The 23,238-nt window shown below is 46.7% G+C and overlaps 1 protein-coding gene across 13 annotated transcripts in view; it reads right to left on the bottom strand.

The window, feature by feature from the left end:
• EIF4G3 (eukaryotic translation initiation factor 4 gamma 3) overlaps positions 1-23,238 on the bottom strand; it is a 93,038-nt gene that overhangs the window by 45,786 nt on the left and 24,014 nt on the right. For 10 of the 13 annotated variants that reach the window (XM_085305151.1, XM_085305157.1, XM_085305158.1 and 7 more), the window contains 5 exons: positions 13,337-13,516; positions 12,968-13,082; positions 9,032-9,132; positions 6,267-6,389; positions 327-429 (listed from right to left, as the gene is read on the bottom strand). In XM_085305151.1, the coding sequence (XP_085161277.1) occupies positions 327-429; positions 6,267-6,389; positions 9,032-9,132; positions 12,968-13,082; positions 13,337-13,516 (622 nt within the window). Of the gene's footprint in view, positions 1-326; positions 430-6,266; positions 6,390-9,031; positions 9,133-12,967; positions 13,083-13,336; positions 13,517-20,066; positions 20,100-23,238 lie in introns of all 13 variants that reach the window. The other 3 variants (XM_085305153.1, XM_085305164.1, XM_085305156.1) reach the window with 2 other exon arrangements.

Genomic DNA, 23,238 nt, shown 5'->3' with positions numbered 1-23,238 from the left:
AATATAAAGTTTCTCCGGCTAAGAGCATTTTAATAGTCAATACACCCATTTCTGAAGGATGGAACGTGGGTGAGAGGAGGTTCACGCTTCTAGGGGCTCTGAAACAATGTTTAGGAAGTAAAAGCTTCAATAAAATTATTTTTAACCAGTTTCACGTTGGCAAATTTCAATTAATCCCCTTAGCAACGTATTGTTAAATGTTCCACTGGAGAAAAAGAGCTCCCTCCCTCCCCTGCTTGTCTCCACGCCAAAACTATTCAAACTCCAACGAGAAACAGAGGGAAAAAAGACTAAAAATACCAGGGAGGAAATATCCATCAACAAACCTTGCTTCGGGCTGCTTGTCGCAGGGGCGCCGGTGGCGAGATGGGTGCTCTCCACGGTCCCATAAACCGCAGCGCTGGGCTCTGGGACCTGGCTGGGCAGCTGCTGGGATTTGAAGTACAAAAAAGGGTGATAATGAGCGTGCGAACACAAAAACTAGCAACATGGAGCACAAGCAAGCGAGAGCGGGAGACCAGAGTCGGGTAGGAAAGAAAAGCAAAAGGCAGGGAGTAGAAAAGAAAAGAAAAAAAAAGAAAAGATATCCAGACCGATTGAATAAATTTAAAAAGGACATGGGAGAGGGAAGAAGGAAAAGGTGGCAGGAAAGGGGGAAAGAGAGACAACTGCTGTTAACGACAGCAAGAGAAAGACAGCACAGTTATTAATACACTTCATTCCCCTAATGCTTCCCCCAAGAATCGCAGAAATGCTACTGAGAGTAGTTTAAACACAAGTCAGATATATACCAAAAGACTGCTGGATCTCTCCACAATTTAAGCGTCTTTTTGCACTCAACAGCATCCTCAACTGATGGGCAATTCCAGCATGTCGGTTATTTTTTGAGCAAAACATTAGAAAAAAAGCAGGTTGAAATGGCAGATACCAGTATGACTCTCACGAAGTTTTGCTTTGTTAACCAAAAAAGTCAGGTCAAACTGACGAACGACACATTGGGTTGGTTCAAAAAGCCAACACCACACATACACGCGTATCTACGTGTGCGCGCGTACACACACACACGTATTTGTTACGACACTTCATTGGGAAAATAACCTGGAGTGGTTATACCTGTGTGGTTGCRCAGAAAGACAGCTACTACCTGCTCCAAACAAATTTGTGCATGACACTTACTGGGGAATACTGGGAATTTTAAAAACCTGCTTTTGTCTAAAGGAGAGCAGGAAGAGCCAGTTCCCAGTAAGGTCACAGTGAGCCTCACGTTTTCTATACGGAAAAAGAAAACTGAGGGACCAGCAAGCGCCGAGACTAAAAAAGACRCAGCCTGTTGCCAAGAATGTATATGGAATATATTCCACATATTTTAGATCTCTTCCCTCAACCAAATAACGGGACAACRCGCCCATCAAGACTGGATGGGCACCAAATGTGCTCAAACTTCCAGGCCCAGCACTTTGTTTGTGAACGCAGATCGGGGCAGAAGKTCTGAAGAGAACCATTCCCATTAAGAAATTCCTTTAAACACAAACCAGGGATCATGAAAAGAAGAAAATTCGACTAGATTTAATTCCTAAAACCAAAAATGATTCAGCTTTTTGCAGGCGGATGGTCTAGCTGGCAACTTACCTGCACTGGCTTCTCAGATGATCTACAAGAAAATTTGGGTTTCGGGGTTTTTTTTGTTTGTTTGTTTGTTTGTTTTCCTAGCAATCAGGATAAAGTGGAGTGCCCAAGAAACAGATGTCTACTTCCTTCCAGCACCCTCCACCAGACTATCAGAAATTCTCGCAAAAACTATCTTCCCTAACTTCTTTAAGAAAGAAATCCTCTGGCAACCTGYTCATTTTCCTAGGACTCTCTTTCATTCTCCTGTTTTCCAGCTTTTTCAGCTACTACATCTGGTCAGTGCAGAATAAAGAGCGAATTATCTTCAATACACATTATTTTAATCATTTTGGGAACAGAAGGGTGAAGGAGGATTGTGAAAAAGCACACCTGAAAAAAAAGAAAACATCTAAGTAAGTAGGATGAAGGCGTGAAATTTTATTTGGGATTGCTCCTCTTCCAGGAACGAACCTGATGAAGTTGGCTAGACTACGGACGAGGAACTGCACTTGTACCTTCAGCCAAATCCAAAGGAAGCCAAACAAAACAATTTTACAAATGAGCACATTTCAAGAACACTTCCCCCTCAGCCGCAGYGGATCATTACTTTCATTTTCCAAAATTTACAGACAGTAGTAATGGGAAAAAGGAGAATGCGATAAGAACCACTGGAACCAAATGAGACTAGCGGACAAGAAACTTGTAAGCCTAGAAACTCTAGGTCAGTAGAGGTATTTTCTTTAGAGCTTTGGAAATCACTTGCTCCTTTTGCGGCAACCGCATTGCAAGGCGATATAAATGCTACTTAAGCAATGATCCTGACAGGGCTCACAGATTTAAAATAGGGCGTTTAGAGACTTTTAGGAAAAAACAACACTCCAATTACTTTTGTGATTTACGATGCTGAAAGAGGTTCTCTGTGCTCTTCCACCCTACCACGGCCCACAGACTGCGTAAACACAAACGTGAAAAATTCATCAATACGTGTAAAAGTTTGGCCAGGCAAATAGAAGCACGTCTTACTCTTTAAAATACGATCTTTTATGCATGTCAGTACCAAGCAAATACTGCAGCCAGATTCTAGTAGCGGTCCTGGTTTCTATTTTCCTACTTCTTCCAAGCAGTTTAATGTGAAAAAGAGCACACTGCTAGAAATATAACTGTAATAATGTCTCCACTTACTGTCAGTCTCTCTTATCCAGAAGCTTTAAAGACCTCGTGCACAAGCGCAGGTATCTCCTGCCCTTCGCCACCTTGCCCTGAACAYGCTGCCGAATCGCAGCCTGGTGTCTCCAGCCCGTAGCAGCTCCCATCCACGCTCCCCTGCAGACACCTGCCTGCAGGGCAGGGAAAGCCTCCGGCAGGAATCGCGGGCCGTACRCCACGGCTCCGACGCGCTTCTCTGGTTCGATGGGTATCTGCTAGAGGACGCCTTCCAGAAGCGCCCCCGATACGTGCAAATCCTCCGGGGCAGAGGGGGTTTATAGTTTTCGGCAGAAGGCTTGTTGGCCCACGTAGAGCCTCACAGAGGTTTCGGGAACTGCTACAGAGGTGCCAAAAAGACGCCACTGAAAGCACTTTTTGGCCAGTGATGCTGACTACAAAGCACAGAAATGGCTCCGACCACCCAACTGGAGAGTCCTGGCCGAGTTGCTCAGGTTTCTTGACAAACCAAACACCATCTGATGTCAAGCACTTAATCTACTGAGCRAAGAGCATGCTTTGGGCTTGCACGTGCTATCAAAGATTTGGGTTTGCCCTGAACCAGTACAAAAAAAATGCCTTTTCAGAGTTATCCCAATCTAGAGGGGAAAAGAAAAGAAAAGAAAAAAAAAACGGCTCCTCTTTAGAAAATTTCCGAATTGGTTCCTTTTTAGGGTGTAAAATTTATGATAGGGACTGGTCTACGGCAGCRACTTAGAGCAGGCATCAGCATGATGCAGTAAAACGAAGTGGTAGCCATATCAAAAAAAAGCCTGCTTGGGACCGTACACCGTTTCTGCTTGYCGGCTTCAGAATTGCTCCGCTTAAATCCGGATCCGTTCTCGGCACAGTGCACTCCTAGAGCAAGCCTACTCCCTCCGCAGCTGGGTCACCGAACCGCAGAGATCGCGGAGTCGGCTATCGGCAGCGGACACGCGGGAAGCATCACTAGACCCCCGCGTGCTTTTAAAACGTCAGCGGAGAGGGAGTCGCTTCGATGAGGTGACGCTTCTCCTAAACCTGGAGACTGCACGTCCACGTTTCGAGTGCGAGGGCAGCCGAACTGCTACCAAAACCCCCAGCATCCACACCTGACTTGAAATAACGCTGTGATGAACGCGCTGTGCACTGCTCGTCTTGCACCTGTTTCGGGAGATGCCCTAAATTGTGCACATTCCAACACGCAAGTATTTTATTTTCTTATTTTATTTTCGTATTAAGCTCATCCTAATTGTCCAGARCTTGTTATCATCTGAGGAAACAGAATACAAATAGCCTCAACAAATTTAAACCAAAGCTGAGGCTGATTATTTAAAATTCACTGATTTTAGACAGCTGAAAGTTGTAACGGTCACAGCTCCTGGCACACAGCCACTGAGCAGACATATCAAGGCATAAATTGAGCACCATTGAATTCCACCCCAGATACTACCCTTGTTCAAAAGAAGTGAATTACAGATGCTGTTGGGACAATAACTTTGAATTTCCTGGCTTAAGTAGGCTTACACTTCCAGTTCTGTTGCACTAACGAACTTTTTCTGGTGAGCTCTATTTCAGAGCGCTTTGGCAATTAACAAAAGTGGTTCCAAGCACCTAATCAAAATGACGTCTGGATATGAAACAACGTAGTATTTGCATACCTTAGAGTACACGATCGGACATCACTGGTGTGCACTGCGTAAAAATTACAGCTGATAACAATTCATACTTGTTAATCTCCTCTTGAGAAAAAAAAAWTTATTTCGTCCTGTTTGACTTAATTGCAATGTCTTAAAATAGATTCCAGAATGCAAAACTGATTTAGTAAGTGACTGTATTAGCTGTAGCATCCATAAACACAATCTGAAACCCTGCCTGTTTTCAACTCTTCTATACTTTTAATGAAGTAAATAATTTAAGATGGAGTAACTGGTAGGGTCTCACCGGCACGCAAACATTTTACAGCACTGTTATCTTCTCTCACGGAAAATGCTCAGAAAGGAGCACTACCAAGAACCACCAGGCCACTGGCTAGCAGAAAAAGGTTTATTCCATGCGAGTACTGTAGACCTGGTACCRTGTGTTGCAAAAACAGCTCACCAGGAACTGCTCAAGCACCATGCTGTCTGCACAGCCTGGCCCCTGCTTGCCCAGGTCAAAGACCAGAGGAAAGCCCGTGGCCAACTATGCTGCCTTTGCATGAAAAAAGGGTTAGACTGAATCAAGGGAATGGTCAAAAGCTTAAGCCRTCTGCTTTCATCTCAACAGCGGGGAAACCTGCAGGCCAAGCTCTTCTTTCACCTCCCTGACAGTACTCCAAACGCTTTCTGTGACTCCGCTGTAGCCTTAGACTCTCCCTGTGCAGTGGGTGTTTCGGTGTGAGCTGGACGGGCAGCTCAACAGCCATCTCAGGCTTTTCTCCTCAGTGCATCACACTCAGCAGACAAAACTATTCTAACACAGAGGGAAATTAAGGTGTCAGCGCAGGAAAGACTGTTTTGCCAGAAAGCTAGCAAAATCTAGTTCCTAACATTAAACAGGGAAGAAGTTGGAGAAAGTGAATTGTCCCCAGGTCTCAGCGAGGCGCTGATCCGAAGCCCACGCCACCACCTAGAGACCTTTCGTGACACTGTCTTCACACCAAGTTTCTGAGCAGTCGGCAATAACCTCCATTAAAACACAAGCAGCTTCCTAGGCCCGTGGGACAAGTTGAGTTTCTTCTTCTCCAATCATTCTAAAGAATTTAAGTTTAGCAGCCTGTGGCCGAGCAGTGTCTCCCCTCGCTTCCCGAAAAAAAGAAAGAACCACGAGAAGGTACGGAGCAAACAGCAGCTTTGCCCAGCCAGGYAAGGAGCCAGGAAGAGCGCAGTAGCTGCTTCTTCAGCTATGAGGAAACCAAGGAGGCACTGCCTCTTCGTGCTGCAAATGCAGAAGGAGGTAGTCAAAGGCAAGAAATTGTTTTCTAATTAGATAATGCAGCCACTTCCAGCGGTTCAGGTCAAGGTGGATGCATGTTCGTGTCCAGACTGCTCCTGTCTGTCAGTCTGAGAGTGCTCTCTTGGCCCTGAGTCAAAAAGGACTAGACCAGGCTTGGTTAATGTGATTTTCAATCACGTTAATTTTCAGACATTACATGTGGACATATCAGGCGAAGCATGCTACAGAAGCTTAGAAGGGGTCAGAAACCACAGGTGCATGGCAGACCTCTTCAAGAGATTTACAAGCTATGGAAAATGTCAGTGTGGGGTATTTATGCTTYCTCCTACATTAGAAAAATGCATTTTGAAGGCTGAATGCACACACAGAGACCAAATCTGGAAGTTCATGAGACAAGATTCCCGAGCTATGGTTATCCTGGTTATTCTAAAACACCACCACTAAAGCAGAAAGACATTAATATGGACAAGAACTGGCTATAACAAACAGCCAAGGAAAGCAGACAGTGCCCACAGAAGGTTATATTGCCACTTTCTTACCTGAGGTGGAGTAGGTGTGGAAGTAGGTCTCACGATGGGAGGCGTTGGATTCCTGCTGCCCCCTCCAGACATAATTTCTTCCGTTATATCTTTGCCCCCCTGATTTGGATCCCGGATTCGGATCTACAAAATTAAATAAACCAATGCTTCAAACAAGTCTGCTCACGACACACCGTCCTTGGGGTTTACAGAAAGGAGAACAAGCGCAGGACAGATTTCCATCACGCTCGGTATGAGCAACAAAGCAGTTTACATTAACCTCTACCACAAAAGCCAGACCCMAGTGCAAATCAAAAAGGCTCTGGCTTGAACTGATATTCTGGAGGAACGCTGGAATGTGGCTTGTTTTAACCACTTGAAATGCATGGTATGTCATCCTGTAATCTTAAGGTATTATTTAATCAAAGAGCTCATCAACCATAGCAGTCACACCAAAGCATGTGCACCTCTTCAAATTCTCTTAGATGCAAAGGAAGTTTGGAACAATTTTAAAAAGATATATGTGCCTTAAAGCACATGACCCTTTAATGTAGAATATAGTTCCTACTTCTGGAAGGTAGGTTTACTGAAGCTCAGAAAATTTACCAGCCAGTTTAGAGCTAAGCTTGCCCGTTAATAGAGAGTGCAAGAAGGAAGAGGAAAAACAAAACAAAACAAAAGGAAAAAAAGAAAGAAAGAAAAAAAAGAAAGGGAGACATAATTCAAGAATTTATTACCCTGATGTGAAATTCAGTGACCTTGCCAACTCAGCTGCTGGTAAACCAGAGCTGCTTTTGTTTTTCCCTTCCACACTGAGAAAAATCACACCAACCAAACAAAAGAAAACAAACAAAAAATGCTGGGCAGAGGAAAGAGAAACAGAGGGAGAACAAACAGGAGTCCTACTAAAGTCACTAGCATTTAGAAAACAAGTATGTTACCTGAGTCTCTCTGAACCCTCAAAACAGGACAGAAAAATATTATCCAAAATATATCACTCGAGAAGGCACTCATCCGAATCCTTGACCAACACGTGAGCCAACCTATGTTGCCRAATATGGGGATCAGCCAAGCTGTCTAGTTTCATCTGTTTGGAAGTTTTTATCCTCCACGTGAAAACTGCAAATTTCCATAAAACTGAAGGCAGTGCTATCGTCTGTGCATGTCTGTCAAACCTTCTCCAAACCTCTTGGTTGCACTAGCACTCTCTACATGAAATGCATGCAGAAGTCCCTGTTGCGTCAAGTACAAYGCACTCGCTGCAAGTAAACCCAGAAATATAACCCTTCAGAGAGCAGAAAACTGGAAACTTGGGTGCTTTTGTCAAWCAACAACATATAAAATTACCAGCAGCAAAAGAGTTTTGTGATTTGGTCTGTGGACTTCAGTATTGTGTGACGTTTTGGGGATTCTTTGGGTTGTACAGAMAAGCGAACACACGCGTGCTAGTTGGCATGTCGGCAAGATGCGGTCTTCTCTTATTTTTGACTCCATAAAAAGAAGAAACTAGTGTTCTTCTGCTAAATCTTTCAGTTAATCACAGCAACAAGGACATTAGAGTTGGCAGGAATTCTTATCTCCTCCTGACAAGCAGTCAAGAGCATTAAAACATGCTTTCCCTGCCTGAAAGCTTGTAGTACTCTAATCCACAGCAAACGTGTGTGTGGACGTATATACACATATACAATTATGAACATTATTGCTCCTTTAAATCCTCGTATTTCCTCAGTTGTGACACGTGTTAGCAGGCTCTGTCGGAAAGAGCACATCCAGAGACAAGCAGCTCAGTCATCTTAAAAAAATACTGTTGCTTTTCTGCTTTCAAAGAACTTGCTGGCATGAAACCGCAACCGTCTAAACCACAGTTCTGTGTTTCTGAACATCTTTGCATTTCAAATGCCATCCATGATCAGGCCATGTCATGTTTTGGATGCTAACAAGAGAGAATACTCATGATTGAGAGAATGGYGAAGAGGTGGCAGAAGACTTGCATCACCCTTTGATGACAGCAGCTACAAAAATGCCGTTCTTGCAAGCCCAGCTAACTCACTGTTCAGCTTTTCCCATTTCCCAGATCAAGTGTTATTTATTACCACAGCTCATCTTCAAAAGCCAGAGGATACAAACATTCTGTATTTTRAGACACGTACAAATCCAGTATTTCTGGCTCGTTAAGCGTTCTTAATAATGTAATTCTCTGATAGAAAACATCAACRTTATTGGTTTGGTCCTAGCATTTCCTTCAGTGTTCCTTCATACCACTCATACGCCAGTTAGCCAATCCATTYGACTGTTACTAGGTTGATGCTGCAAGTTAATGTCTTTAAACCACTGTAACAAACATTTCGATGTAAAGTTGTCACTTTTTTTCCCAATTGTTTAGAATGAAATATGTGCCTGCAGGTTTCAAGTCCACTCCTAAACCTTTTCTGTTTAACAGAAAAAGTTACATCGGCTGGTATGCCTTTACTGTTCTGTAACACAGGCCACCCAAAACATCAGGTGGGTCCTGCAAATGGGCTTAAATTCCATTAATCTGCCCTCCTCTCTCACAAATTCTGACCAGTGACTTGGGAAGGTGGGAAGAGAGATCTCCAACTCCCTACCACTGTAGCACTGTGCCATGTTATATGAAATTGCAGGAGGTTGAAAAAATAGCCTTGCTGTGAAGACAAAGGTCAGTTCTAAGCTAAGATTATTAGATCAGTGATATTGTTCCATATCCAAGCCTTACAACCCGAACACTTCTCAGAGAGGATGTTATCAGTCAACAAAAGATCCCTTACCGTTTTTTTCTCTCTTTTAGCTGGCGGAGGCTGCTGCTGCTGCGTAGGCACTATGATGGGTGCTGACTGATACACCGGCTGACTTGGGTAGAAAGGTGTTCCTGGGAAAGGACAACAACAGGGAAAAAAATCAGTTAATTTGCAAAGGAAACAAAATCAAGCAGAAGAGCTACACTGCCTGCCCTGCTCCTCCTTCCTTTCTTTTGAAGGACACAACTTTTAACATCCAAGCAGTAAGCGGCCTGTGCTTCGTTCTTCCCCACTTCCCTTAAAACAGAATTTGATATTCCACCAAGACAGGTAAGTATCTACTACTTTTTTTCCTCCCTCCTCAAGAATGGAAGAATTTATCAGGCACTTCAGTTTTTGAGAAGCTGCTGAAATCACCAAGGCATTAAAAGACAAGCAGCCCATCCTTGGACTCCCTTCACCGAGAAGCAGGTGGCCCTTTGTGCCCACAGAGACAGACTCACTCAAACCACCGCAAAGAATTTGCAGGGTCAACTGCAACTTATTTTGAAGCGTAGCCAGAGAATTTATTTACAAGCAATATTCTTCTCATGCAGCAAAATCAAAAAGCATGGCCATGGTTATTCTTGCAAAATTATACTGCACTGTTGATTACATTCATAATATCCAACACAGTTTCATTATTTTTTCTTTATGGAATAAGACTGGCTCAAAATGACCGAGTGCTTTAAAGACGTGCCAGACATAAATAAAGGTGGCAAGAGCTATCTTCTGTCTGCATACTGGAGATCAGGAGAACTTGCAAGACAGTTCTCACTTTTTTTTTTCCTTTTCTAAGTATAGATGCTAGGTGGACAGTCTGCCCTCACTTGCATCTAAAGAAATGTGATTTATTCTTCAATTCAAGTGACATTTAAATGGAAATGACTGTACTGTAGTTCCCCAAAGAAATTCTCTACCATGTCCGTGAACACTACAACCAAAATGGGAGCGCATTACTAACGTGAATGGTGCAATCCAATAAGCAAACRAAGCCAGCCCAGCACGATGCAATTTGCAGCTTCAAAGGATGCGTTCCTCGCAGAGAAAACTCAAAAGCAAATGTCTAGCGTGGCTTCCCTATCTGCAGGCTCAGGAAAAGGGCTTCTGCTCTGCCAAAATACCAGGGAAAGCACAGCCAGGGACCGACAGCAACCTGCTCCAACCGCCGTGCGGATCTGAAGGGCCTAATTGACACACAGGCGCCGCAATTAAGGTAGCCTGAACACGGCAATTAAGCTAGGCTAACTCACCCRGTGATCTCTGAATTTTGAGCATCCCAGGAGGCAGCATGGCTTCAGACMCAGCTGTCCTCAGGGCACAAAAATGTCTCGGGTTTCCCTGCTCACCTGGCGCGGGAACCAAGGCCCTTCCTGCCTCTCTCCTGAAAAATAGCTCAAAACTCGTCTGACCAACGCTTTGGCCAAGCTCKCACAGCTGGCCAGGCGTACAACTCGAGGAGAAGAGTTTGGGTAACCCAAGAGGAGAGGAGCAAGCCTGGTAGCCCTGTGGTGCGTTCATTACCCAGATTTCTAATTTCCGAGAAACCAGATCTAATCAGATCACTCGTAACGCGATCCACGCCACAAAGACCTACAGGGCAACTTAAGGAAGGGTTCTTCCTCAAGGAAAAGCATTCTAAAAAGGCCAACCCTGAAAAGCAAGAATAATGTTTAGGAAGAAACACAGCTTCTATAGGAACATTTTTCAGTGAAAGCCTCTGCGTCCTGCATTTTGGTTTATCACGCATTTCCCAATTTATCATGGAAACTCACTGACATAAAGAGGATAATAAATTGCAAAAGTGAGATAGGTAAAAAAATGTACTTTCCATCTTTACAAGTGTCATCTTCTACAGTGGTTTCCTGTATCACCTTTGAAGCCTGCAAAACTACGAAGATCTTAATATCCAAAAGTTACACTTGCTACAAAGTCCCGAGGTTTAAGGCAAAGGCCACTGCCAATAGCTAGGAACAACCACAGCACAAGACGTTTGGCACCAGCGGAGGGAAGAGCTCTGCAGAGCAGCTAACCACGAGCGAGAGACRAGGTTTTCCCCATCTCCACCGCGTGCTTCCGGACTGTCGCAAATCAGCTGTGCTTGCGGCGAGGGTCCCCAAAACCCCGAGCTGCGGCTGTGCCCGAGCCCTCTCTAAACAGCGAGGGAGCGACGGGACGGAAAGACGGACGATCGCAGGCCGATCCGAAGTCGGCCGGCTCCTCCGCTGAAGCCTCCGCGGGCTGCAATTCGAGACCAGCCTCTGCGCAACCGAGGGCTGCGATCCAGCTCCGGGGCCTCCGGCTTTGCCCCTCCAGCCCCGACGCTCCGCAGACGCGGCGACCTAAAAACAGGCTGGCACTGAAAGATCGCACGCGTCCGTGGCAAGAAACCAGGCGGGTTCAGGAGCAGGAAGAACCAGAAGGGAACCTTTTCCAAACTACACAAGTGCAGGTGGACGAAGGGCACTCAGCAAGCGGAAAGTAAGAAACTAGCTCTGGAAYGGCAGAAAAACTTTAGAGGAGGAAAATGTAGGCAATTTCCTCATTTCGTGGATGTGATCTAAAGAGCCATGCAACACTTATTCTCTTTTTCTTTCTCTTTTTTTTTTTTTTTTTTCCTTCCCCCTAGGGTAAGAAAACAGGAACTAACTGCCTTATAGTTGTTATCATTCGGTTTATTCAGAAAACACATTACCCGCCTTGAAGGCTTCGTGTCTGCCTTTCATTGAGCTGACACATTAGCTTTATACATCCCTAAAGGGGGGTAAAAAACCCCACAAAAAATGAAACAAAAAGAAAAAGACAAGAGTCTAGACCTTTAAAAATGGTACGTGGAGAAGAAACTGGGGGTTTTCTCCCCTTTAAAATTAATCCGTATTTGTGAAGTGCAAACAAGTAATCCTGCCAACGCTGCTAGGCAGGCGAGGTAATCACTCACTCCTAACATCAGAAATACCAACAGCTAAAGCTGCACCGAAAGCTGATAAGATCTCTGCATCCAGTCGATCACAGAATTTGCGTGGGAAGGGAGCAATCAGACTTAACAAAACAGCTCAAATCTAAGATCAAGAGGTAAAAACTCTTCGGGAAAAAAAAAAAAAGGAGGTACAAAGTGGGGGACAACTCGAACAATCTAGGTCCTGGTGGATTTTTCACATGTTCCCGTAAATCAGCAAGGCAGGGCGAATAACAGAAAAAAAACAAAACAAGAAACAAAAGACCTCTCCTCTGTAAGAAAAGTCTCCTTTAAATATTTCAACTCCCCCAAATAAAAAGCTGCTATCCTGCAAATAAGCCAAATGCACCAACCTCCAACCACCTATCATGTTTTATCAAGTGCTAAAGTCAATAAAGGACTTCAGGCTTCTTCCAGCTGTGACAACCTGCCCCTCAAAAAGTGGCTGAGCTCCTGCCTTGCAGCCCAGACAGAACAGCAGCTGCAAGATATCCGGGCCGTCACACATGGGACGATACGGAAAAGTCAACGGCCAAGAAAAAGACGTGGCGTGGGACGCCCAAGGACAATCGTCCACTGTTACTGCAAACCAGAAGCCTAACAAGAAGCGGTCGTGAGGTCCTGACGGAGTCAAGGACCAGTGGCACAGCTCAATGGAAACTAGGGCAGCCAGATGTAYTCACAATACCTTAATAAATAATAATGATTGAGCAGGGAATAACAAATAGCCGCTATTCTTGTTCACATGTGATTATGGGTAGCTCTGTGAGTTGCAGCCTTTCCGTAAGCATTCATACAAACAAAAACCTGCTACTGTGAATTTTTCAAGAGTGAATAATAAGGGCCACGACACAACCAGCTATTTGAAGTTCAAACAAATGCTAATCCAGTCCGGTGTTATAAATCTTCAACCTGACAACATAAAAACACACCCAGAAAATACCTTCACGAAGCCTCCGACCAGAACTCACCGTAGGCATTAGGGAATTCTCCAGGACCTGGTCCTGGATAAAACGGGCCAGGCCCTGGCGGCTGAACAGGATACTGCTGCGGGGGCCCAACGTACGGAGGACCGCTATGACGATACTAAGGAGGAAAAACGGACCATTAGTCGACAAAGATTTAGGCAACAACGCACCATCGCATACAGAAAAAGCAATGGTGCAGTTGCCCCTCCCTCCCCGAATCAATAAAGATCAGATTACGAAACCGAATAGYTGCTGAACACGCAACCATCACTTCTATTCCCCTCTCCCCAACTCTGCTGCAAGGTCCGGAGGGAAACCCGRATCAACCAGGGGTTGCTTTGCAGTTTCACAGACGCCTGGACGACCTCTTACCTGTGGTATACAGTACTGGGGGCCCTGAGGCATCGGATACGGCATTGGCAGATGATTAACCATCATGATGTGCTGGTTGGTTTGATACACTGCAGTTGGTGTTTGCGCACCGGGACGGATGGAAGGGCTGCTGTTCTGGATGGTGGCTCTCGGAGGCTGTATTTGAGGCCTCTGAAAAAACTGGGGCAGGAAAGGGAGAGAGGAAGGAGAGGAGAAGAGAACCAAAACAACAGAAAAACTGGTCAAACTTTCTGTAAAAGAGTTTGTGGTATCATCACAACAGCAGGCAATACCATACTGTAATTACAATACTACTTCCAAAGGGTTGCCACACATTCAGAAAACTGCAGGACAATTTCTTTTTATCTGCAAATAGCAAGATCATGCTACAACCTTCAATTTTACAAGGTAGAGAGAGATAGTGAAAGGTAAGAGCAAACGAGAAATTTTAAACTTGAATAATTATTAGTTTGTATCTCCTGAATTATACACCCCCACCTTTCAGAATGACAGTYGGAAAAATGATTTTTGTCGTATATTTTTTATAAGGTAGGTTGCCTGCCAGAAGCCACCTTTATAAATACACTATAGAAACAGAAGATCAAGGCAACTATTCCAATATGACTCTGGAACAGCTAAAATCCAGACCTTGCGAAGGCCAGAGGTGCCTCAGATCTATYGCGTGTTCAAATTGCGACGGGCAACTTGTCCTGCACTCCTTTTTCAAAAGGGTGGCAACCTCTTCCAGGGTGGCACCAAACTCTTCTACCGTGTTTGCATGAAGGGATGCCTCAGGCAAGTGAACCAGATCCAGGAAACCAAGCAAGCCACTGGCAACCATTTGGTTCTCCACGCTTAGCGCTGGGAAAGGCACCAGCGTCCACGGTACGGAGCATCCGTGGCACTGGACGCCCTGGCGCCAGCTACTAGAATCTTTGCGGTCTCGAAACTCAGTTGGCAAGATGTGCATCAGACATCCACGCATTCACTACGGTGGTAACGATACAAGTGATAGAGAGACACTCAGGCCATGCAGAACCAGGAGTTAAAAATTACCTGTATAGGTCTGAATCCTCCCTTCAATAACGAAGCAAGAAAGCAGCAGGAAACAGAAAGAAAGCCAATGGAACAGCTTACAGATCAATAGGAAGGAATAGGATATAACATGCACCCTAATTGCACACAATTACAGTCATCTTTCTATCCTGCTTCGGCTAATCCGTTTCAGAAATAGCAAGAAAGACTGAACCGGTATCAAGGACTCTTCTATCAGAATCCCAATCAGGGGTCAGAAACCCCTCTACAAACGTTTTTACATGGAAGTATAAAAGTTTTTTAAAAAAACATAGATGTAATTAATTGCAGGAAATATGATACTACAGAAAGACTTTACATTGACTTTGTTCCTAAATCGCAAAGACATTTTTCTCTTCCTTTCTGGTCTCTTTGAGTGGTACAGAGATACCGGAAAATAGCAGTAACCCATGCTCAAATCATGGATTTGGTCTCCACTTCTGCACCAAGACTGGAAGAATAAGAAATTCCATGTATTTAATTGCTAAACAAAAAAAATTAAATCAAATAAAAGGAAAAAAAAGGTAATCATACATCACTTGACATAGAAGACTGCTGATTGATGAAGTGTATGCAAATAGTCTGTGGGTAACTATATCATGAGCAGCGAGAAGAAAAGAGTGTGGTAATTATTAAAGAATGAAGGAATGAGCTGGGCTTATCTGCCTCGGCACTGGGAAAAAATGAGGTGGGGCAGAAGGGGTAGGGCAGAAGGATGCATCTATACTTGACATGACAGTGAAATTAAAATGGCCATTCTGGCATTGCTGAGGACCCTATGACACCTAAATCGTTCCCATACTGACTGATTTCTCCGGAAAAGCCAGTGACAGCTCCCTGTCTCAAAACCCCCACACAATTAAAGGAGGAACACAACGATCTGGCGCCCAGCCTGGGTCATCCGGATGAAGGACTGTCACCAGCATAGGGGACAAYGTGACCCGAATCACGAGAAGGCAACTGTTTGGGGGAGAAGATGCTGGTGSGGAAAGACAACCAGAAGAGCGACCTGCTCCTGTGTTAACAAAAATCGTGMGACTGTCTAGATGTACGGGGCTACACCACTGTCGCACGTAACGAGGACACACTCTAAACTGATGGTGATAAGAACTAGAGTCAACASCCTACACAGCCCGCATCGTAACAAGGGTAATTCAAATCCAGAGATGGGGTGGGGGGAAAGCAAAGACAGGAGGATTTCATCGCTTCCAGGAAGACGGACRCAGCAAGAAGAAAGTCAGATCTGTTACTCTACGCAACGAGACAGCCAGCACTGTTTGGGATAGCTCTCCGGCCAAATTTAAGTTACCAGTTCCCGTCGGTAAAGCTAAAACTCTAAAGAACACCAGATACCATCACAGCACTGCACATCTGAGCTGTGTATGGGTTTTACTGTCCATAACAAGTATGATCTGGTGGGCAGGCTCCTTTCTGCTCTGTCCTTGCTCCCATCCCCCCGAAGCCAAGCTAGCAACGCTCAAAGCWTTGGAAACCTTTTCTTGGAAACGTTTTGCTCTTCGAACTTGCATTTGCTAACGGATTCGTCTTGCAAGGTTAAGCAGATGGGCGTGCAGACATTTTCAAGCAGTGCTAATGACAGCCCACAGGAGAACGCAAGGAGATTAAAATCTGASAGGTTTTGCCTCTGTTTCTTCTAGTAACTGCAGGATTCACAGCGGAGCACATACGGCACCCGGTCAGGACCAGAGTTAAGGTACCCCGGCCCACAGCATGGCTTCAGTTGGAAAACCCTTGCTATGCCAACCCTTCCTCGACTACGTCCTTCAAAGATTAAGTCCTCCTACACCTAACGATGGTCCAATTAGTGTGAGACCCGTCGTTCGGCAGGGCAGCCAGGAACTGAGCCTCGGCCTCCAAGTCACGGTCTGATCCCTGATCTGTCTTGTGCCACCGAGCGCTGTCACACAATCCTGTTCCTAAACCGACCAAGTCGCTTCTTGAAGAGAGTTCTGGCTGTTYGCCCCTGTTGCTCACACTGCAAAACCTCAGAAAAAATCACTTTACTCATGGTCAGTATGACTAGGCAATAGGACTTCCAACTGAGCAAGAAACAACCTCCTCCTCCTCCTCCATGGAGTTGCTCCCCAAAATACTTCCAGAGCTCCAGAAAGCTCAACTCTGAGCTCCTATGACATATAATAAAAATTCCTCTTTAGCACCAAAGCCTAAAGGCTTCTCTTTSTAAAGCTGAACTACCCCTCACTTGCAGGCCCCCCATGTTAACCCCATTTCCTAGCTTTATATTCACTGCTTGCTGCAGACATACATCTGCTATTTGTGCCAGGGTAATTAGCACAAATATTACAGAAATCCAGTAGTAACCTCCCTCGTACCCTCTCAGCACTGCCCTGCTATTTATATTTAGTATGTTTTTTTAATAGCTACCTTAATACCCTTCTATTAAACATCATCGTTCTCCCCATGTCAAATGTCTGTTGAAGGCCAGCTAGATGAGAGATGTTTGTCATTATATTTAAAAAAGAAAAAAAAAAGAAATCAATGATCAAGGAGAGGGACAATCTCCCGTTAAACCTCCAGTGCATTTTAATCGATTTTCCGTTTGCTCCTGCATCTCCATTTCTAAGCCCCCCCTTTCAGCGAGATGTCTGCGAAGCACTCCCTACAGATGCTAAAACTTTCCCTGAAAAATAAAGGAGAAATCAGCACACTGAAAACAAACCTCTGCCGAGCTGAGCCTAACTAACAGGATTCGCATTAGGCTCTGAKCCACTTATTTCCAGATCAGATTCGAGCCTGGCGGCTGCGCTGGATAGACCCAGGCGGCCCTGCAAAAGGTTGCGAAGAAAGGAAGCAAAAGCAAATTTTAGCGGGTTGTCGCCAGCGCTCTCGACCCAAATCACGCATCCAAGCCGTCGTCTTCAGTTAAGCCTCCCGGACACTAAACTTGCTGGTCCGGCTAAGACGACCGGCGGGATAACCTGACCCTGCTCCGGAGGGAAGGAGGAGGAGGAGGAGGAGGAGGAGGAGGCGGCGCGCGCAGGCAGGGCAGCGGGGAAGAGCAGCGCTGCTCGGGGCTCCCCGGACAGCGCTTCCCGGCCGGCTGAACCGCACCGTTCGGCCTCCCGCACGGGCGCAGCCTCTTCCCCATTTCCCGGCTTTATTATTTACAATAAACAATAAAATAGGGTGAAAAAACCCAAAGACGCTTGTGTTGACCACAGGCTTTAAAGCCGATACCTCCTGTCCACGTCYGTGGATGACGAGAGACGATCGCTTACAGCAGCTGTCGCCGATCGCTCTCTAACCTGAGATATTCCGAGAAGTTGTAAAACAGTCAGYTTTGAGTCAGTTCAGGGAGTGTATTTCTAACTTTGCCAAATCGCAAGGCTTTTTAACAACAGCTCATGGCCGAACCCTGCTTGCTACGTTCAAAAGAACTCAAATAACCTCAGGCTAAAACTGGAACAAACTACAAGTGCAACCTCAGCCTAAATTAGCTTGCCATAGCTAGCAAACTAATCTCAAATACAATTATAAGTCAGAAAGGGAAATATGACATTTGAGTTTATACTTGCTCTTATTTCTGTTTTTAATTATACTAGCCTCTTCTGCGCATCCATTTTTAAATAGCCCATATGCTTCTGCAGCTGCTTTTTAAATTAGAGGTTAGCCTGCGTTTCGGACTTCAACCTAAAAGCAAACTGCTGTTTTCAGCTGGGCCCGTACTATCATTTAGACTTTGCTTACACTTTCCATAGCACCAACTGGCCTGAATCGATCAGCGCAGGCAGGTTCCTGGCGTGCCCAGCTGAAAATAAATTCCCTACGAAGCTTCCAGTCAACTTCAGGTGCTTAAATCATGCCAATTTGAGTACGTTAAAGCTATAATAATTGCAGGAAATAACATTAAAGAATAACCTACTAGTTCACAGAAAAAGACACAGAATCAATAACAACATATGTTAATAAAACCACGCTGGAGCCGACACAGGAATCGTTGCAAACCCCGTCTTGCCGCTGCTCTCTTAGGAGAGCGCACGATGCTGCTATAATAAATGTTAACACTCCGGTTGGTGCGCTTATTTAGAACATTTTRGCCGACCTAATCTCATCCTAGAAGCCGGCTGCTCGCGTTAGGTGACATTTAGCTCCTCCAGCGCGTTAAAGAACGCGGCTACACGCTTCCCAGTCCCCGCGAGCGGGAAACTATCCATTGGTTTTCCAGCGAAACCACCAAACGCCAAACTCGTTTCCTAAAGGCCAAGCTGCCGCAAGACTCGAGCCTCTCGCTGCAAGTCCTGCTCGCGGCGACCTCACTAATTTTCACATGGGAACGTGGTTGGAACCGAGTATATAATTTGTCTTGGTAACAACCTAACGAGTTTCCGAGCTGCGATGCGTTTTCAGTATCTCCTAATACAAACACGGACCTGGAGCGAAGGGCAGGCGCCCAAGTATCTCAACAAGACGCCAACTCTGCCGTTCTGCACAGCAATCCTCAGCACGTTCCCCCGCTCCCGCCCGTCAGCGCGATCCCTCGCCGCGCGCGCAAGGCAGCGAGCCGTCCCTCGCTCCCGCGCGCCGCTCGGCCGCCGGCGCGGCCAAAGCCTCGGGCTGCTTTTTAAGCCCCTTTTTGTCCTGCTCTGGAAGAGCGCCCGGCTCCGCGAGGCGGGAAGGGCAAACCTAACTWGCTTTTTTGGCGTCTGTGCCCACTTACCTGCTATCCTGAGACAGTCCCTTTCCCAAAAGCGCTCACGGCTCTACAGTATTGAACTGCTTGGACTAACGGGAGCGAAATGAGAACAAAATAATGGTTTTCCCTAGATTAAACTTTCCGAGACTAAGCCCTCGTGCCGACGCCACTGAAGTTAGTGCTGTTTTTTTTTTCCATTGCTGTGGTGGGAACAGCCTGGAAGGGAGCACATCTGGGAGRCCTCTTCTGTGCTTTCCACCTCTCTTCTCCTCTTTTCCACTCATCCACCCTCAACCTACCTCCATGCCCTCAAAAACACCGCAGGGAGCACAACGAGCTCTCCCGAGCCAACTCGCACCGTCTCCCCCCACCGAAATACAAAGCTGCCAGCTTTGAAGTAAATCCAGGCTTTCCAAAAGCAGCCCGAGTTACGTGCAGTGATCGCAGCAGAGCTATTCCTTACTCTCCTTCTTCTCAGTTAAGCGGTTCCTTCCCGAGTCCAAGTCACTCTACAAAGACTCCTAAACGTCTGGCTTTCGCCTAGCGAGCAAGAAACGTTAAGCAACGCGAGGAGAGCAGAGCGCCAGGCACGTCACACRGGAGTCCCGCGGACCGGGCAACTCGTTTTGGTTGAAAAGCGGGATTCGAACGCCCGATTCTCACCGCCAGCTTCCGCTGAGGTGCCCGAACCTGTTTCGGAAACAACGGGCCGAGTTTTCTAAGGATTTCCAAAGGCAAGCGAGCCTGGAGGACACCCGGCCGTCACCTACGCGCGCGCCCCGTGCCTAGGAAGCGGCGTAAGCGGGGGGTTAACGAGGGCAGCGGCCCGCGAGCGGGGTTAGGCGCGTGCCGGCACGTCCGACGGGGGCCGCCCGGCGCGGCGAGCCCTCGGTGCGCGTTAGTGGGTGAGCGCCCACCCGCCGCCCGCCTCCCCCCGGGCGGTTAGTGGAGGACGAGACCGAAGGGGGCAGGGTACCGTACCTGGTGATGGGCAGGTCGAGGCCCCGCTGCAAACTGAGGAAAGGCGGGAGAAACAAAACACAAAAGGAAAGGCACAGAGAGTCAGAAACACCCCAACGCAACCACGACGTCACGCTCCACGCAAAACAAACCCACGCGAGAAACSACAGGCAGCCGCAGCTCCGCTGCGGGGCAGCGACGGGCGGGCCCCGAGCTCTACGGAGCCGCGCGGCGACCCGAAGCGTCCGCAGCGCGGGCTGCGTGAGCTTTAAAACGAGCGCCGGCGAAGGTTTTACGCCGTTCAAGGGGAGCTAAGTGGTTAAAGCAGCCGGAGTCGGAGGCTGGGAGCGGAGGACGGAGACCCGCGCCTGGGTCCCGCGGACTACGGGCAAGGCTCGAGCTCCTCCGCAAGGCGAAGGCGGCCAACCGGCGACCCGCTGCACGGATGCGCTGCATCCTTCCTTTCGTTTTGGGGTTTTTTTTTTTGTTGTTTTTAATAACAATCGCAGCGTAACCCTCCATGCCCGCTCCTTCACGGGTAGCGTCTGCCTCCCCATCCGCAGCCGAAGGAGCCGGCTTAGCCCGGGACGTCCCCGGCGAGCGGAATACGTCCGCGGTGGACCTCGGACGTGCTCACGTTGCTAAAGCGCCTCCCCACCCGCCTCGACGCCACGCGGAGGAAAGTATTCRGAGTTCAACATGCGCAGTAAACGTTTCAGGCATTTTCCAATAAGTAACGGATTGTTAAAATAGAAATAAAAATGAATGCAAGAAATGGAAAATATAAAGAAAGATGACAAAGTAGCCTCTTCTCCGAAACCAAGTTAGGTATTTAAACCCTTAATGCTCAGCGTAATCAACAGAGCTCCGCGATGACAGCAGCTGATCTAGTGATAATAGCTCAAATAATTAAGCAGCGTAAATGAAGCTAGAGCCCTCGGCGAGTTTTTACGCACAGCGGCAAAACTTTGCGTGCCTCTACCTGTTGCTCGTTGCGACTAATGAGTAAGGTCAGGCCCGTGCYGGAGCACGCGACGCGCTGCGCCCGGGGCCGACCCGGGAGGTTTTGCTTTCCGCCCGAGGGCTCCCGTCCGGTCCGAGGGAGAAGAGAGGGCCGCGCGCGTCGGCAAAGTTTGTACCGGCCGTACAAAAACGTCGGGGGCACTTGAACTGCTCCTAATTAGGGACCAACACTGAGCACTGGTTGTTAATTTTCTTAACGAGGAATTTTTTCTGTAAGGAAAAGTGGAGCGGGGTTAACTTACAGCCCTGCTTCCCAGCTATTTTAAAGCCATCAAACACGAGAAGCAAAGTATAAACGCTCACTGAYCCAGTTGATTTTCTCCTTTATAAATATTTTAATTGCCTCCATTTAATATTTCCAAAAGCAGTCTACTAATACCAGAGCATCCTACAGTGCTTACGYGTTCCTTTACCTCCATCTTATCATGACGTTTGGATGGAAAGTCATAAAAACCTTCAGAAAAAAAGAAAATACTCAAACGCAGACTGTTTCTACCGTACTAAAGAGTAACTAGCCCGCACTGATTCGCGGACGATAGTTTTCCCGTCCCTAGCAGACGGCCGTGGAACAGCCTTCCTAAGCCCTGCACTGAAGAAAAGCCTCGGGGCAGTACCGGTTGCTCAGACTAACGTTTCTGCTTTAACAGCAGCCACAAGACAGAAGCATTCAAGGATTTTCAGCCTTCTTCCAAACCTTTCCGGGGGGAAAAGGAGAGTAGCTCCCTGAGCGCTGTCCTGCGTTCAAGCGAAAGGAACGATGCTCGCCCYGCGCGGGCCGCCGTAAGCCCTTCCCGAGGGGCTACATGCTCCACGCTACCCACCCAAGGGAGAAGAGAAAACAATAACCAACTGTCTTCTGAAGGCACTGAAAAAAAAAGGTGCAAAAACCTCGCGCTGCTCAGTTCGAGGGCCAAAGTATCTATCTTATCCCTGTTCCACAGGAAAGATTAATTCTCACTGCGTTTAAAATATAAGAGTTGAAAGTTTACATCTTAAGAAGCTAAAGTGTATTCCATGGTGAAAAAGTAACGTGTCACAAGAAAAAACTAAAAAAAAACAAAGACTCAAGGTTATACACCCTAACCTGTTTTGCACTGGTCACCAGTGGCTATTGATTTTTTTCTTTTTTCCTTTTTTTTTTTTTTTTTTTTTTTTTTTTTAATAGTTCAGGTTGACAGGATTTATTCCTATTACTGGCTGTAAGCAACAGAACAAACTGTAGTCACTGCTGGCTCAGATTAAAAATAGACACTTCGTTTTTCTTTCAGATGAAGGCAGCAGAGAGAAAGGAAAACTTCCGCGCGAAACCCGGGTCCGACACTTGGGCCCCCAACGCTCGTCACGGTCGCGCTCGCTGCGGAGCGCACGGCTGGGAACCGGCCACGCGCCCCCCGAAAACAGCCGCTCCTCCGGGACGGCCGAAAGAGCCGCCGCGGTCCTCCCTCTCCGCCTGTGGCTTTCGGCAGATCTCCTACAATCGGACAGTTTGCGTTAAAATCGACCGGTGCTCGGGGCTGGCACTGACAAGGACYGGGAGCTGACTGGTATCCGCAGCGGGGCTGAGTGGCTCTGATTTCTTTTTGCCTTCCCCYGGCTGGCGCTGACCTTTGAAAATTCTTGATATCAAACCGAAATGGCACTAGGAAACTAGCTGGGCAAATACATGGAGCCAGCTGGATTGCAAAGGCAGCTGTCCAGGAAAAAAAAACAGAAAAACCTGAACCGTGCAATTGCCAACGGCCCTTTACTACAGAAACAGAGTGGAATAAGCTCTGGYTGCTCTACGAAGCAGCGTTCGGATCACCTCGGTGCAAAACCCTCCCTGGGCTCAGCAGCCAAACCAGCTGCGGGACAGCCAGGACTCCGCTGCGGGGTCGAGGGTGGCAAAGACATTGTCCTGCTGCCTTCCTCCTCCCCTCTTCCCCCTCCCCTCGCCACCAAAAAAAACAAAGGTAAAAAAAATCAAATAAAAAATAAATGATGTAAATCGAGCCCAGAACAAAATGCAAGAGTAGTTTGGACCCAGCTAGCCTTGCATTTGTTTTGGGGTGGGGAGGTGGGATGAGATGTTATGTGCGTGACTTTTAGTAATGGCAGTGGAAATGGTCGCTAGCAGAGCAGATGGCAAAAAACTGCATACAGGAGAGATTAAAAAAAATGAAATAAAATA

This window comes from Rhea americana, unplaced genomic scaffold, assembly GCF_003343005.1.
Source record: "Rhea americana isolate MKP2758 unplaced genomic scaffold, rheAme1 scaffold_217, whole genome shotgun sequence".
NCBI classification, from domain to species: domain Eukaryota; kingdom Metazoa; phylum Chordata; class Aves; order Rheiformes; family Rheidae; genus Rhea; species Rhea americana.
This window is presented reverse-complemented; position numbering and strand designations above follow the sequence as displayed.